This window comes from Diadema setosum, chromosome 22 (genome assembly GCF_964275005.1).
Source record: "Diadema setosum chromosome 22, eeDiaSeto1, whole genome shotgun sequence".
Classification (NCBI taxonomy): domain Eukaryota; kingdom Metazoa; phylum Echinodermata; class Echinoidea; order Diadematoida; family Diadematidae; genus Diadema; species Diadema setosum.
Genome location: NC_092706.1, coordinates 15,689,421 through 15,703,569, shown reverse-complemented (window position 1 = coordinate 15,703,569; position 14,149 = coordinate 15,689,421). Strand labels below are relative to the sequence as shown.

Below are 14,149 nucleotides of genomic sequence, written 5' to 3'. Positions count from 1 at the left end.
TTTTAAAGAATAATGCCTGAAAGTCGGAATACATGTACTTTTTTTTATACGTACTGTAGGCCCTATATTATGTTTTTAACTAAATAGGGGCATACATGTAGCCGTATATACCACAAGGTAGTATCGGAAAAAGGGGCTATATTTTCGAATTTTTCACTGGTGACCACTGACCCCAGCTGCACTGGCCTGAAATGGAGAGCTTTGACAGTGTGAGAAGACAGAAGTGAAAAGAAAATTTGTAAACAAGGTAAGGTTGTTTATTGTTGTAGGCATGAAGATGCCTACACTGTACTGTCATGATAATATTGTAAAGAAGGCAGTTGTATTGTTGTTTTTTCTCCAGGATCAAAATCATAAGTATGCCTACGTACTATCCAGATGCTGTGTAAACAGAACGGCGAGCCAAGAAATGAGCGTTTGTGTGACACGACCTGCAATTCAGTACAGTGGTACCTCGGCCCGTCCCATGTTGCATTGCATCTTTGCCACGTAAATTATCACCGCTGTCGGTAACGACGTCGAACAGAAACCGCAGGCTTTACCGACTTTTCACCTCATGTCGGCATATGGATCAGACAACGTTCTAATCGAAAGTAACACATTATAGTTTCATAACTGCATTTAAAGCGCAAAGAGTGCAACATGGGTGGAACAAATAGTGTTGAGGTGCCAGGAGGTGGTACCGAGGGATATCATGTTCTGAGGGTAAGAGTTGGACATCGTACTGTAGTCCCATCAATTCATATTTGTGTATCATTTAACGGTTTCCTGTCGTATGCATGCATGATATGAATTTACGAATGAATTAGTTAGCACCATTATGAATATGAAAGGGCAAGGCCAGTAGATCTGGAGTCTAGTCCGTCGCCAGCTCGGTGCGCAAATTACGTTCTATTCGACTAATTGTCGTGATTTTCCTTTGGCTAGACTCAACTCGAAATTAACAACATGCTAAAGTAAGCTTACTGCGACCCGACCAGCCCCATTCGCATAGCGTATGGGGCTGCGGACTGTAGCATTCAGGATCATGACTGGGTAGTATCGCGGACAAATATCAACTTAGAATCGAAAAATTTCTTCAATTTGAAGACTTACCAGTGAAGTTGAAGTATTGAAAACGGGGATCGTGCAACGTTTGGTTCTGTTAATAGTCCCTTTCTGTTTGAATTGATGACTTAGTGACTCGGTCGAGAGAAACCTGGGAGAGCTAGCTACACGTGCCGGGTACACTGAATTGACGGCCAGCGCATATCGCATGCGCACAAAGACATCTTATCCAGTCAGTGGACTTGAAATTTGTGCGCATGCGCTGGCTGTCAATTCAGACGGTAAAGCACTCTTATGCACCACGCCAAAGAAAACAACATAGCTAGTCTAGTTGACTTGCCCACTTTCATAACCCCCCGGGGTGCTCCATCAACCAGCTCCACTGTCTACACAGTGGGATCGCCCTGAATCAATAGTGGGTTATTTGCATACCTGTAGCTAACTAAGAAACAATATAAATTCAGACGCCAAAGTGCCCATTTCACGAGCGACAGGCTGACATTTATACCATACAGATTAAGTGTAAACTTAACATCCAACTTATACATTGTAGGGTTGGGGGTACCACCTATCGTCACCCTAAGGATCTGTAGCTTGTTTATTCTAAAAATATAACACAAATTCGCCTAATTCTGACCTCAAATATGCCATAAATACTGCAGTTTTGAATGTCGTGACCGTCTCGTTGATTATGAATCTCCGTTTTAAAATAGCGCAATTTTAGTGCGTGCGTTCCGTTTTCTTCGCGCAGCTAAAAAGGGTACCTTGCGATCGGCACCCCCTCCCCTCCATAGGTATACATGTGAATTTCACAGCATAGGTAATACACGTGAATTTCACCGCATATAGGTAATACACGTGAATTTCACAGCCATGCGTCGTTACTGAGCGGATGTGTAATTTTTAGCTTGGTTTGTTTGAGTTTGATTTTCGTTTCTTCGTTTTTATTGTCTTTATAGCTAATGACACTTAATCCCGCGCGTACCTTTTCGTTCTATACGCAAACAGCCATGATACGCTGGGTGCCAATGGGAAGGTGCCCTGCCGATAGGTGGTGCCCCAACCATACCTCATGGTAAAATTGCACTTATCCAGACTGTTCCCATGGTCTTGAATTTTAGTTGAAAAGACGTTTTTCTGTGTTCAGCATCTTCTGCAAATCACAATAGAGCACCTCAGGGTTATGTCTTTGATGCTGTATAATGCACAGGTGATGGATCAGCTAGCGCATACACATAAGTTCCATATCACTTATTTCATGCAATTGAAGTTTAATAATTTCATGGCGGTATATCATTATATGTTGTAATAAATTGACTAAATAAAGAAAAATCATCAATTTGAACAGTAAAGCACTCTTTCAGGAACCAAATTTTACCTGTGGTAAGTTATTACAAAAATGATTGATCTGCATCTCTTTGTATTATTAAAGTAAATCAATTTATAATTCTTATTTTAATGCCAAACTACCACCACTTCAGAGATTCCCTAAATGCAAACCTTTAGCAGCCTGAATGGAAGCATTTTGGTTGATCGCAGTTTGATACTACTTTTAATATAAAGCAACTCATCAAAAAGTGCAGTATATATCCCTCCTTATGTCAAAGAAGCCAGTCAAGCAAGAGGAGATGACAACAGATTCATCCCACTACAATGCTGAACTCAAGCATACCTGTGTAGCTATCTGCCTCCAACCATAGCCAACTGAAATAATCTTCCCATAATGTATGTAGAAAATCAAATATCTATGCAAAAATCAAATATCTATGCAAAAAAAAAACAAAAAACAAAAAAAAACAGCATTAAACAAATTGGTATAGCCAAGTTGCACAATAGCAGCACCATCTCTGGACGACGATGCTGTACAGTGATGTCCGGATGAGATCCTGAGTAAATCCTGAGTAAATACTGAGGGACACAGTAAGTCCTAACATAAAGAACACAGGAAAAATGCTCATCCAACCTTAGCCTGACTAGACGCTGTGTAAAGCACGGCTGTTTGTGACAGCATTGTGTATACCGAAGTTAATTCACGGTTCACGGTTTTGTTTCTATTACTTTATTACTCAAGGTACAAGAAAACTCACCCGGACACAAGGCTGGACTGGAAGCTTTCTTTGATTTTGTTATTGCAATCGGCAACACAAGATTGGTAAGTTACTCTTTGGGATGAAGCAAACTTGTAAATATATGTCCATTATCATTGCAAAGTTATGAAACTACAATAAAATGTAAATCTTTGCGCAAAAAACACTGCTGTTCTACCTTCCTCCTTCCTTCAAAGAAAGAAAGAAAGAAGTTTGTGTGTTTTGATTTATTAACCAACTGATTAATTTTGTTTTTAAGGACACAAAAAAAAAAACATTTTCGGTATTAAGTCTAGTTTTTGGTCAGAAGTCCCCTCCCAGTGGAAGCATTTTAGTATGGCACTTTTTTCACACTGAAAGTTGTTTTTTTTTTCACAATGAAAGGATAAAGATGATGACACCTTGAAGCGACTGCTGCAGGAGTATGAAGAGAAGCCAGTCAAAATGCTAGTCTACAGCAGCAAGGCACTGAGTGTGCGTGAGGTTACCTTGACACCCAACAAGCGATGGGGAGGACAAGGATTGCTTGGAGTCAGCATCAGATTCTGCTCCTTTGAGGGTGCTAATGAGAATGTCTGGCATGTACTGGTAAGTTCCCATGGATCCAATGCACTAGATTTCTAGTTACAAGCACAGACCCCACCTTTCCTCACCCTCATATCATGATGCGTATTGTTTTGATTGAATCTCCCATATCTGCAGTGTTATGCACTTAAATAGTCATTTGATTAAATTTCAGTACACACGTTGCAGGAGTGATTTCGAGATGAAAGTGCAACACCTGTAGAAAGCCACCAAAGAGCAAGCCATTTTCTTGTTCCAATAGACTAACTTGTAGAAGGTAATATGGTAGCTCATTGATTATATTTTGCTCTCTGTAGAAGTTAGTTGTACATAGCCATTGTACTGCCATCCATCATTTGGTAAATCCAAGAGAATAAAGAGGAGATACCTTTCAGTAATTGCTTGTTGATTACATTCGATTTACACATATATGGTCAGCACAGTAACTTGTGTCATGTACTTCCATGGCTGGTGCAATGTTACTCTCATATGTTGTATACGGCATTAAACAGAAGGTCTAGAATTTTCATCATGATGAGATATATAATGGTTTGGTTACTTTCTTATATGGTGTCATCTTTTCAGGGATTTACCAGCAATTACATATTGTAGAACACTAATAGTTTTCCCACCCTTTACGTTTACTGTGATACATACATATATTGTCATCAAGTAATGTGGTCACATGACTTATTCCTGCAGATATCAGTGGCGGATCCAGGTGGGGGCGCACCGGGCGCACCCCCCCCCCTCTTATTTTTTGTTAACACAAAAGAAATAAAAAGAAAAAAATGGGGTGTGTGCCCCCCCCCCCCCCCCCCCCCCCCTTTACAGAATTCCTTGATCTGCCCCTGGATATGACAGAGAGGAACCATTTTTTTGTGTGTGTTTGTATCTACATGACAGGATGTACAGCCAAACTCTCCAGCTTCCATTGCAGGCTTCAGAACAAATACGGACTATATCATTGGTGCTGACTCGGTTCTCCTTGAGGTGAGTTTGTAAATCACTTGCATTTAATCATATCTAGTCACCTTGGCTTCTTGGTCCCCTTTTTGTTGTCACTGATACCTTTGTAGGTAGCTGGATAAATTCTTGAAATTGAAGAATGTGCTATCCTAAACAGCATTGGTAAGAATGAAAGTAATTCATATAAAATTATGTACAACAGTTTTTCATGTGCGTATGTATGTACCATTTTTACAAAAATTGTTTGTTATAGGTAATCTGAATGTAAGCATTATATTCTATGGGAAAGTTCTTATCAAAATTATTTTACTGTGACCAATTGTAAGTACATGTATTACCGTAAAATAACCTTATGACTTCTTCTTTCTAGTCTAAAACAATCTTTGCCAGACCCCCTTGTCATTTTTGTATTAAATTAATGTTTACCATGACCTCATAAATGAATGAATAAATGAATGAATGCTTAAAGAATTTGTGAAGTGAGTTATGCCTTCCATATCAGTCTTGCCTAGGAAGTTCTTTGAATTTATTTCCCTTTAATACTGCCATCTCTCATTTACTTTTTCCATCATCTGCAGTCGGAAGACTTATTCTCATTGATTGAATCACATGAGGGCAGGCCACTCAAGTTGTACATGTACAACGTTGAGACAGATGGTTGTCGGGAGGTCACCATCACGCCAAATAGAAACTGGGGAGGTGAAGGAAGGTGAGAGAGAATTGACTTGCTGTATACTAACAATTACATTTGTGTTGGAGGAGTGGGAACGTGTGTTGCAATGTTAGAGAGTTGTGTACTGTGTCAGGTATCTTTATTGCCTAATTTGTGTAGTAAAAGGTGCTACTTTTTTTATTGAAGTTACATAAGGACACTAATAGTGTGTACTTAGTATAGCATTTATAGTTTCCTTCTGTTTGCATTTGTTACATACTCAAAAAGCTGCATCACTTCGGTGATCCCTCGCATTTATCCCCAAGTTGAATAATCCTTCGGGTTTGTGTCAGGTTTAAGTGTGTGCATACGGGTGTCACACACATACACACTGCTGTAGCTTCTGACCATTCAAGCATTGAAAATTTCGTGTTTCTGGGATGAACACTGTACTAGGGCTTTCTATAGCTCAGTCGGTAGAGCACCGCCACGGGCTAGCACTCCGAAGGTCTCGGGTTCGAATCCCATTGGAATCCCATTTTCTTTGCTCATTTTTCCACTAGTATAGCATTAATTACCTCTGCCAAGGAAGCAGGATATGTTTTCATCAGTGTTACTTTGTTTGTTTTGTTTGTCTGTTTTCAAAATGACTCAAAAATGTGTGCACAGATTTTAATGAAACTTGCAAGAAAAGTTGGTTTTGACACAGAGAAAAAATTATTAAAATTTGGATGTGATCCGGGAAGTTTTCTATTTTGAAGGATTTTTGTTGTCTTTTGGCAGATAGGGTCAATGAACTTTGGAGTTCAAGCTGCACGTATTTGTGGTTTGCCATGTAGCTGGAAGCTGATGACGTAAACATAAGGCTTCTATATTGGGAAATTGGATGATCTTCGGCATATGTACATAATCGGTGAAAATGAGCCGCTTGGTGGAGGTCTGCACTATACAAGTGCTTTTCTAGTTCTTTTTCTGTTCTCAGCTTACGATATGCAAACAGACAAGTCAGTGCACTGTATACATTATCATGTTATTCATGAATGAATAATGGTTACATGACTAATCAGTCAGTTTATATCCCCCTCCAGTATGGGCTGTGGCATAGGGTATGGTTACCTCCACCGGATACCCACAAGGTCCTTCCCAGAGGGTCAGCAGGTGGACATTCCTGGACATCTCAAGTCAGCAGCGGGAGGGGACCAGCCCTCTGCTCCATCAGCCCCATCCCCACCTCCTGATGGATTCTCTGAGGTTTGACTTTTCTCCTCTTTATGTGGCATATTTTATTGTAATTTCTTCCGACTAAATGGCTGTCACGGAAAGGAGTATATATTTGTGGGTTTTAAAGTTCGAGATTTTACTCCTTGGAAAATATGTCTTACTGCATAATGTATTAAAAATCATACCTTTGTTAAGTCTGGTATTCACAACACAAAATGAATATTTGAAAAATGGTGCAGCTATGTGCCATGTGGTACCTCTATCTACCTCGTTCTTATTAGCATTGTGCATTTTCATGTGTTTGCTTTCGTTCTTTTCCCTTTTTTTTTTTGGGGGGGGGGTGAATTTGTTGAAGTAGTCTATGCCTCAAGTGGTAATTGTCAAAATGAAACACTGCATAGAATATGGAGATCTGTTTTTATACACTTGTGGTGCACTAAAAAGATATTTTATTCCATCAAGTGTCAATACAGTTATGCATTGTGATTCACCATCATCATTTTCCCACCAGGTGTCCTTGGCCTCAACACCCTCTAACTCAGTAGCAGGCATCCAAAGTGGGATGGCGGGGATGTCTCTCACTCCTGGTACCACTCCCACTACCACTACGGGTGTGGCCTCACCTCCTGGTCCTGTGTCCTCAGCATCACACACCCTTGGAGACACCAACCCTGCTGTGGCTTCTCCCTTAGCCCCTCCCAACCTGTCCACCCTTGCCTCACCTTCTCCAGTCTCCCTTGGTGGTTCCACCACGGTACCTACAGCAGCCAGCACCACACCCCTGCACCAGACTCCCTTGTCGGTGGGTGGTGCTACTCCTGCACCCCTCACTTTGACACCAGGTGTTTCACCGGCTACTGGCGCTGCCAAGGTGCCTCCTCCTATTTCAGGACCAAGTAAGTTATGTTCCTATTGGGGAATTGCATTGAATAGTCTCCTGTGATGGTAATCCAGTTTGCATGTACATTGTATCTCATGCTAAAGTTTGCTACAGTGCATATATGTTTTCTATTGAACTTCCAGCCATCAGGAGAAACACTGGACTTTGTTACTAGACTGTAGCAGCAAACTTATTTCTTCTGTAATTGACACACATGGCTACCAGCAGACGAGCTGGATGATTAGTATCATGTTGCAATAGGGAACCACACACTGAATTAATAGCTGTGTTGCCATATGCTGGAAATTTGTAGCATGAAATGAATCATTTGTTGTTTGAAGCATTTTTGAGTTCAATCTTTCAAACTAAAAATTCAAGCAGTTCATTATTATTTCCTGAAAAACAATGGCTTGCAATCAACTAGACTACAAGTTAACTGGCTGAGTAAAGTATGTCAACATGTGACGAAAGACCAAACTGTAATGACTGAGATATCTTCTCCAAACCGATAGCCATGCCTTTTGATAAAATTCTGAATTGAATGTTATAAATGTATGAATTGAATTGACGTTGTAATGATTCCTCTTATGGCAGTCTCTGGAGTGTTACCACCAGTGAGTTTGTCCAACATGCCTGGTCTACCAAACCTCAACGTCTCCTTGCCTCCAGTCGATCTCTCCAACATCCCCTCCTTCAATAGCTCCTCTGCCTCCCTACAAGGAACCACAGGAGTCGGAGCCTCCCCTGCCCCAATTGTGTCACCAGCCGCTGGGGGAGTGTCGGGTGTTTCACCAGCTGTCTCGCTACCGGGAGGTATCTCAATACCGGGACCAACACCACTCCCTAATCTGCCTACAGGGATAGGGGCATCTCCTGTATCCACGGCAACAACATCATAGGTTTGCCCTCCTCGCCAAGTGGATCAGAGAACTTTACTTCACAGGAAATTTGCTCTTCTACATGAAGCTCACATTTGTGTGCATTGGAGATGTTTCAGTATGAACTTCAATGAAAATGAAGAGTTCACTCTCCACTGTGTTCCACTCTCTTCAAGGAACAATTCTGCTCTTTTTTTTTCTCTTTTTTTTTTATTCATGTCAAATTAGAAAATGTACTTATTCAATATAGTAGTTGGTGTGGCAATAGGAATTTTATGTTGATTACTAAATGGCATGCTACAAGCAATTCTTTCTCGGCAAAGGGCAGCTACACCTTCATCTGTGTTTATTTCATTCCAGTTGGAGGTATCAGCACACCTGGCATAGACACTGAACAATATACCATAATCAGTCAATGTGAATCTGATATCAGTTATGCACATTATTAAATTCTTTCAAAGCTTTATAAATGCATCTACAAGTGCCCAAAACATATGGAATTGATAAAGAATTAACTTTTTAAATCAACCCTGTCAAAATATGCTTAAATGGTGTGCACCAATGTAAGTTATATACCCAAGTATGCATTTTATTCCCATTAATGTGTCCATGTTCTGTTCAGTAGGAAAGACAATCGGTGGATTTTGCATCCAGTACAGTTTGTGTTAATCTTCTAAATCCTGAAACACAATGCCATTGAATTCAATGTAAATTGACTGCATGCTTATAATGCTGGTAGAGTAGATGTTCAGTGCCAGTGCATTGACGAGCCTTAACGTCACAAATAATGTTATTATACTGATTCACTATGATAACAAGAAGTAAGTTTGTACAAAGTTATGTAGAAAGAAAAATGTGTAGAATATGAATTATATGTGACCGAGATAAGTTAGAGAAATTATCCAGACATTGCATTTAATTCTTAGTTACAATACGAGATGTTAGATTAATGTTGAATTAAAGAATATCAGATGAGATATATTTCGTGTATGTTTGACATACATATCTCAAATTGGAAAAAAATATATATTGGCAGTGGAAAAATGAGGTATGTATCCACAGAGAGAATGAGATTACTTTAAATATTCCTAGTATTCAAACCAAGCTTTGTTTTCTTCTTCTCCTCCAAATGGCGAATCCATGTACAATGGAAGTCTCAAACAAATTCAAGGGTTGGTGAACATTCACACCATACATTGCCTATGAGTTATGAAATAGCTGCTACATGTATATGTTATAGAGTGAAGTAGACCTTATTTTATGCTTCTTTATGGTCACATTGATATTCATTACATGACAGAAAATGAAATATTGACTTTGGAAATGTCAGTATCCCAAGTACAGGAGGGTAAAGGCTTAGAAAGACTGAGAAAACAGTTCAGTGGATCAGTGAGTGCAGGGTTATCTTGTTCTAGTAGCATTCCATCTCTTTAAGAATAATGTAATAATTTGATTCATATTTCAGAGAGTGATATCATGGGATCATCACATACAACAATGTAGAAGTGGATTTCTCAAACTATTCATTTTTTCTTCTTTTCCAATTTTATAGATTTATAGAAAGGGAATTTGGGTGAGACCTAGAAGACATGCAGTGTTCTTGAAATGTGTATGCTGAACCTCTTAATATCAGCTGTAAAAGAGCAAACCCATAATTTGAGATACATGTGTGTATCACAACAACTCATAAAAAAGCATTATATGGTGTCAAAAGTAGAGTATAATTCTATGTTATGTGCAACACATCATAAACATTGCAAGTTTGTGAGATACTTGATGCCAGGAGTGTCAGAAAAATATGCATATATTTGAGCCCCTCACACCTTCCATCACTTACCTATTCATATGCAGTAGACTGATAATCATATAATTTTTGCACAAAGTTTTGATTTTATTGCACCCAAGCACATTTCTCGGCCTGAAATTGGTTACAACATGCAATACATTGTGTGTAATGGACTTTTTGAATGCTGGAATATTGTTGTTGCTGTGTGCATGTCTTATAGAATGCCTTGTGCTTTTTGTGTTCAGTAATGCGATCATTTTGAAATCTGTGAGTAGGATGGGCAGTATTCAAGTAGGCACAGTGTAGTGAGATGTAAGCTGTTTTAAGAGGACAATAAGACATGTAAGTTTTTTGGAATGAATTAATTTTCTGTCAAGAGTACCGGTATGCATTTGGTATGACCTAAGCTCTCAAGGATAAATCAACCCTGGTACTTGGTCCAAGGACATGGCTTACTGCCTTAGCTATCATGGAGTATACCAATTGCTGCCCTACTCAATGTGTTATTAGTCTGGGGGAGGGGTATTCATCAGGATTCCTACCAGGCCTTGTTCTTTTGCATTTGTATTTTTTTTTCCTTTTCTTGTTTTTGCAGAACTTTGGTTTCCTTGTCCAGCCTGAATGACTGACTTATATCTTTATATAATCTCTTCAGGACCCCATATTAGAACCAAGTTCATTTTCTGAGACCATGAATAAACATCATAAATGTGTATTCGTGGGTGTTAATTTCAGTTTGTGACATACACTTGCGTCTGGTGGTAGTAGGATGTGGTACTGAATCAAATTTTTTCATTTATCTCTAAACAAGAAGTGTATGATAGCATAGCTTGAAAAGCAACTGAGTACAATAGCTGATGGCACATATTATGGGACCTGGTAACTTAAGTATTTGGTAACTGAAACATATACGTCTTTAAGACCTCCTTACTATTTTGAATTTGGAGGAAAGAATCTGAATTTTCACCATTCATAGCTATAGTTTCAATATTGTTTCTTACTTTTCTGGATAATTTTGCCACACACTCCTATGGGAACTGTTCTTTCTTTCCTACTTTTGAGCCAAACCATCCATTTTTCAGTTAAAAATTTGGGAAGGTCTGCATATTTTCTACAGGAACAGACCAATTATGTATTAGCTTATTTACATTCTCTGTGATACAGTATGTTTACTTATGAAATGGGTTGTTATGGATAGATGATTTTCACCATTTTTTTTTTTCCTGATGGAGGCAATTGTGTTCAAACTAATTCATATTTTTAGACTTGGTTCACCAAGGAGCTGTCAACCAGAATCCTGAAATCCATTCATATACTGAGGCTTTGATGACATTCATTTGGTTTAAATTGTATTTTATTGACAGAATAGATTCAGATAGGGAGTTGTAGGATTTTTGACCATCATGGATTTCTGTTTCTCCTTTGTACATTGTAAAATGTGTCTTGGACACTCCTACTTCAGGGTATATTATCCTCATCTTTATGCATCAGTTTTGCTTGCATTTTGTCACAGACAACATGTACACTTAAAGAATTGGAGACATAGTTTGTAAAGTAATTAGGTGTTTACATCATTGTATCATTTCTCTCAAACTTCATGACAATGAATACTTCTGAAGTATTTAAATTACCAAATGTCATTGAAATTGTAAATAAAGAGATACCTTACCAGACCATCTGTTTGTACCATTGTTAAATAGCATTTTGTCAAACCTCATATATAACTCTACATGATTCAAAGTCACAAGATCAAAAAAATATCCTTATTCAAAGCAACCAATAAAAAGTCCCAAATTTTTCGATGCTTTCACAGACACAAAAGTTTGTGGGCGAGTCAAAGTTGCTTAGTGGAATTCTGAACAAGTCAAAAGGAAAAATCCAGTCCTTTTCACTGAAAATTTATGAGAATTTGATCACATGGGTCAGAAGTGCATGCATCATCATGTAAAATTTGCAACATGAACTTGCATCACACTTCATCAAGGGCTCCATCTAATTTCAATGTATTCTTGTTTTCTACAGGTCATTGTGGGCATGGCAGATTGTCATTAACATGCTTCCCTGCGCATGGCAGAATGTTGTTAACCCTATGTGCACTCCCACACCCTAATGCGAAAGGAAGCACTGTAACGACAATCTGTCATGCACAGGGAAGTGCGTTAACGACAATCTCCCTTGCGCACAAGGTGTGCATGTCTGCTTTGAGCCAATGTGACTAGTGTTTTCCTGATTGGAACCAATTTTTGTGCAGGTGTATGTTCATATGATACAATATAAGAGGGTGGTGTTCATGAACCAAACAAGCCAAATAACTAGAGTGCATATGAGATTATTCTCTGATGTACGATTGTGTAATACTCTTGAAACAAAGAAAGATCAGATGATTGTGACGATTGTTGGTAGATTGTGAAAACTGGCCTGTTGTGTATGGACTCACCATCTAAACTGAACATTTGCTATTAGATTAGCTGTGATCTGCAACTTGTATGTGGTGACATGCTCAACTACACACACACACACACATAAAGATTAATATATTAATTAATTTGCCCTAGCTCTGTTTTGTACATGTAGTACATTTAGCACATTGTGTTTCCATGTAATGTCCAATCAAAATAACTCAATGGAGAACTGCCAACTCTCACACAATCAGCACGAGACTCACACAATTCACCCAATTCTGCCTCACTCATATACCGGTAAACAAATACTCGAGCTAAACCCCCAAAATAGAAGTACCTATGCATGCATTACAGTGGACTCCCAATATAATGAAGTCCTCTGGACCAGCAGTTTTCTTTCGTTATATCGAAATTTCATTATAACCGTACAAATAAACAATAAAAATACATAGAGTGGATAATTTTGCAGCCTGAATTTTTACTTTGTTGTAACTGGAATTTCGTTTTAACTGTGTTTGTCAGAATGGGAGTGCACTGTTATATTACCAATGTAGAATGTAAAATAGTCAAAGCTCCCTGTCATGGGGGGGGGGGAGAACAACCCCCCTTCCACCCCCTCCCCCAGTCCCTTTGCTCCCTTGTAGTGTCTCGCTCCAAACTCTCACTCAAGGTTTGCAGCCCTGTCAATGGGAATTGTTTACAGTGCACTCCCGTTATAATGAACATGGTTATAACGAAATTTTGCTTACAACAAAGTCAAAATTCCGGCTGAAAAATTATCCACTCTAATTACATATATTTTTCTTGTTTATTTGTTCGGTTATAACGGAATTTCGACATAACGAAAGAAAACTGCTGGTCCCGAGAACTTCGTTATAACGGGAGTCCACTGTACCATTACAATTCATTGATGAATTTCTTCTTTTTTTTGACAGCAGTATCCACCAGAAAAATGCCCAAACAATCAAAAAAAAGTCAAAAATCCAAAGTTACATGTAAAACTTTTGATGGAGATTCCTCAACAAAATACATGTGTAACCAAACAAATGGAAGATCAAAGATGATACACATTTTATAAAAGTGCATCTTGCAAGAACAAATCACATACAATGTACAGTATTTGACTGAAAGGGCAATCATTTATTTACATCATACCTGTATATGCTTACCATGATAAAAGCAAGTCACACAAATTTAATGCAATGAAGTCAGGCAGACAAACTGGAGATCATTGGCCTCCAATGGATACACTGCATTTCTTCAAAGTAATACCATTGCAAGCATGGGTACACCTGCATTGTTACATCAGTGAGGGAATAGTAATGCAATCATATAACACTTAGTGAGTGACAGAATGTGAACATTCATTCAAGTTCATTATTGACCGTTCAGATACAGTATAGTCTCTATTCTGCACACTACATTTAGCACCCAGTTAGCAGGTACATGTATTTCAGTAGTCAAGATTCTGGACTATTGTGTATATTTTTCCCCTTTATCATGATGTGACAGGCATTACATGCGTCAAGCAGTGTAATGGTACAATCCCAAGACTACCCAGCTGAGAGAAGACAGTGCTTGGCAGATTCTTTGGACTGTGCAATCACGATGCTTAACATGAAGAGCATGTCACACTATTATGACCCCCCCCCCCCCCAAAAAA

At 38.8% G+C, this 14,149-nt stretch overlaps 1 protein-coding gene across 1 annotated transcript; it reads left to right on the top strand.

The window, feature by feature from the left end:
* Positions 1–497: 497 nt before the first annotated feature.
* On the top strand, positions 498–11,929 carry LOC140245055 (Golgi reassembly-stacking protein 2-like). Its single transcript, XM_072324649.1, has 8 exons — positions 498–705; positions 3,119–3,199; positions 3,519–3,722; positions 4,605–4,691; positions 5,246–5,376; positions 6,408–6,570; positions 7,052–7,436; positions 8,015–11,929. Exons 1-8 carry the CDS (start codon positions 643–645, stop codon positions 8,317–8,319), a joined length of 1,419 nt encoding a protein of 472 aa, XP_072180750.1. The 5' UTR covers positions 498–642; the 3' UTR covers positions 8,320–11,929.
* The last annotated feature ends 2,220 nt before the right edge of the window (positions 11,930–14,149 follow it).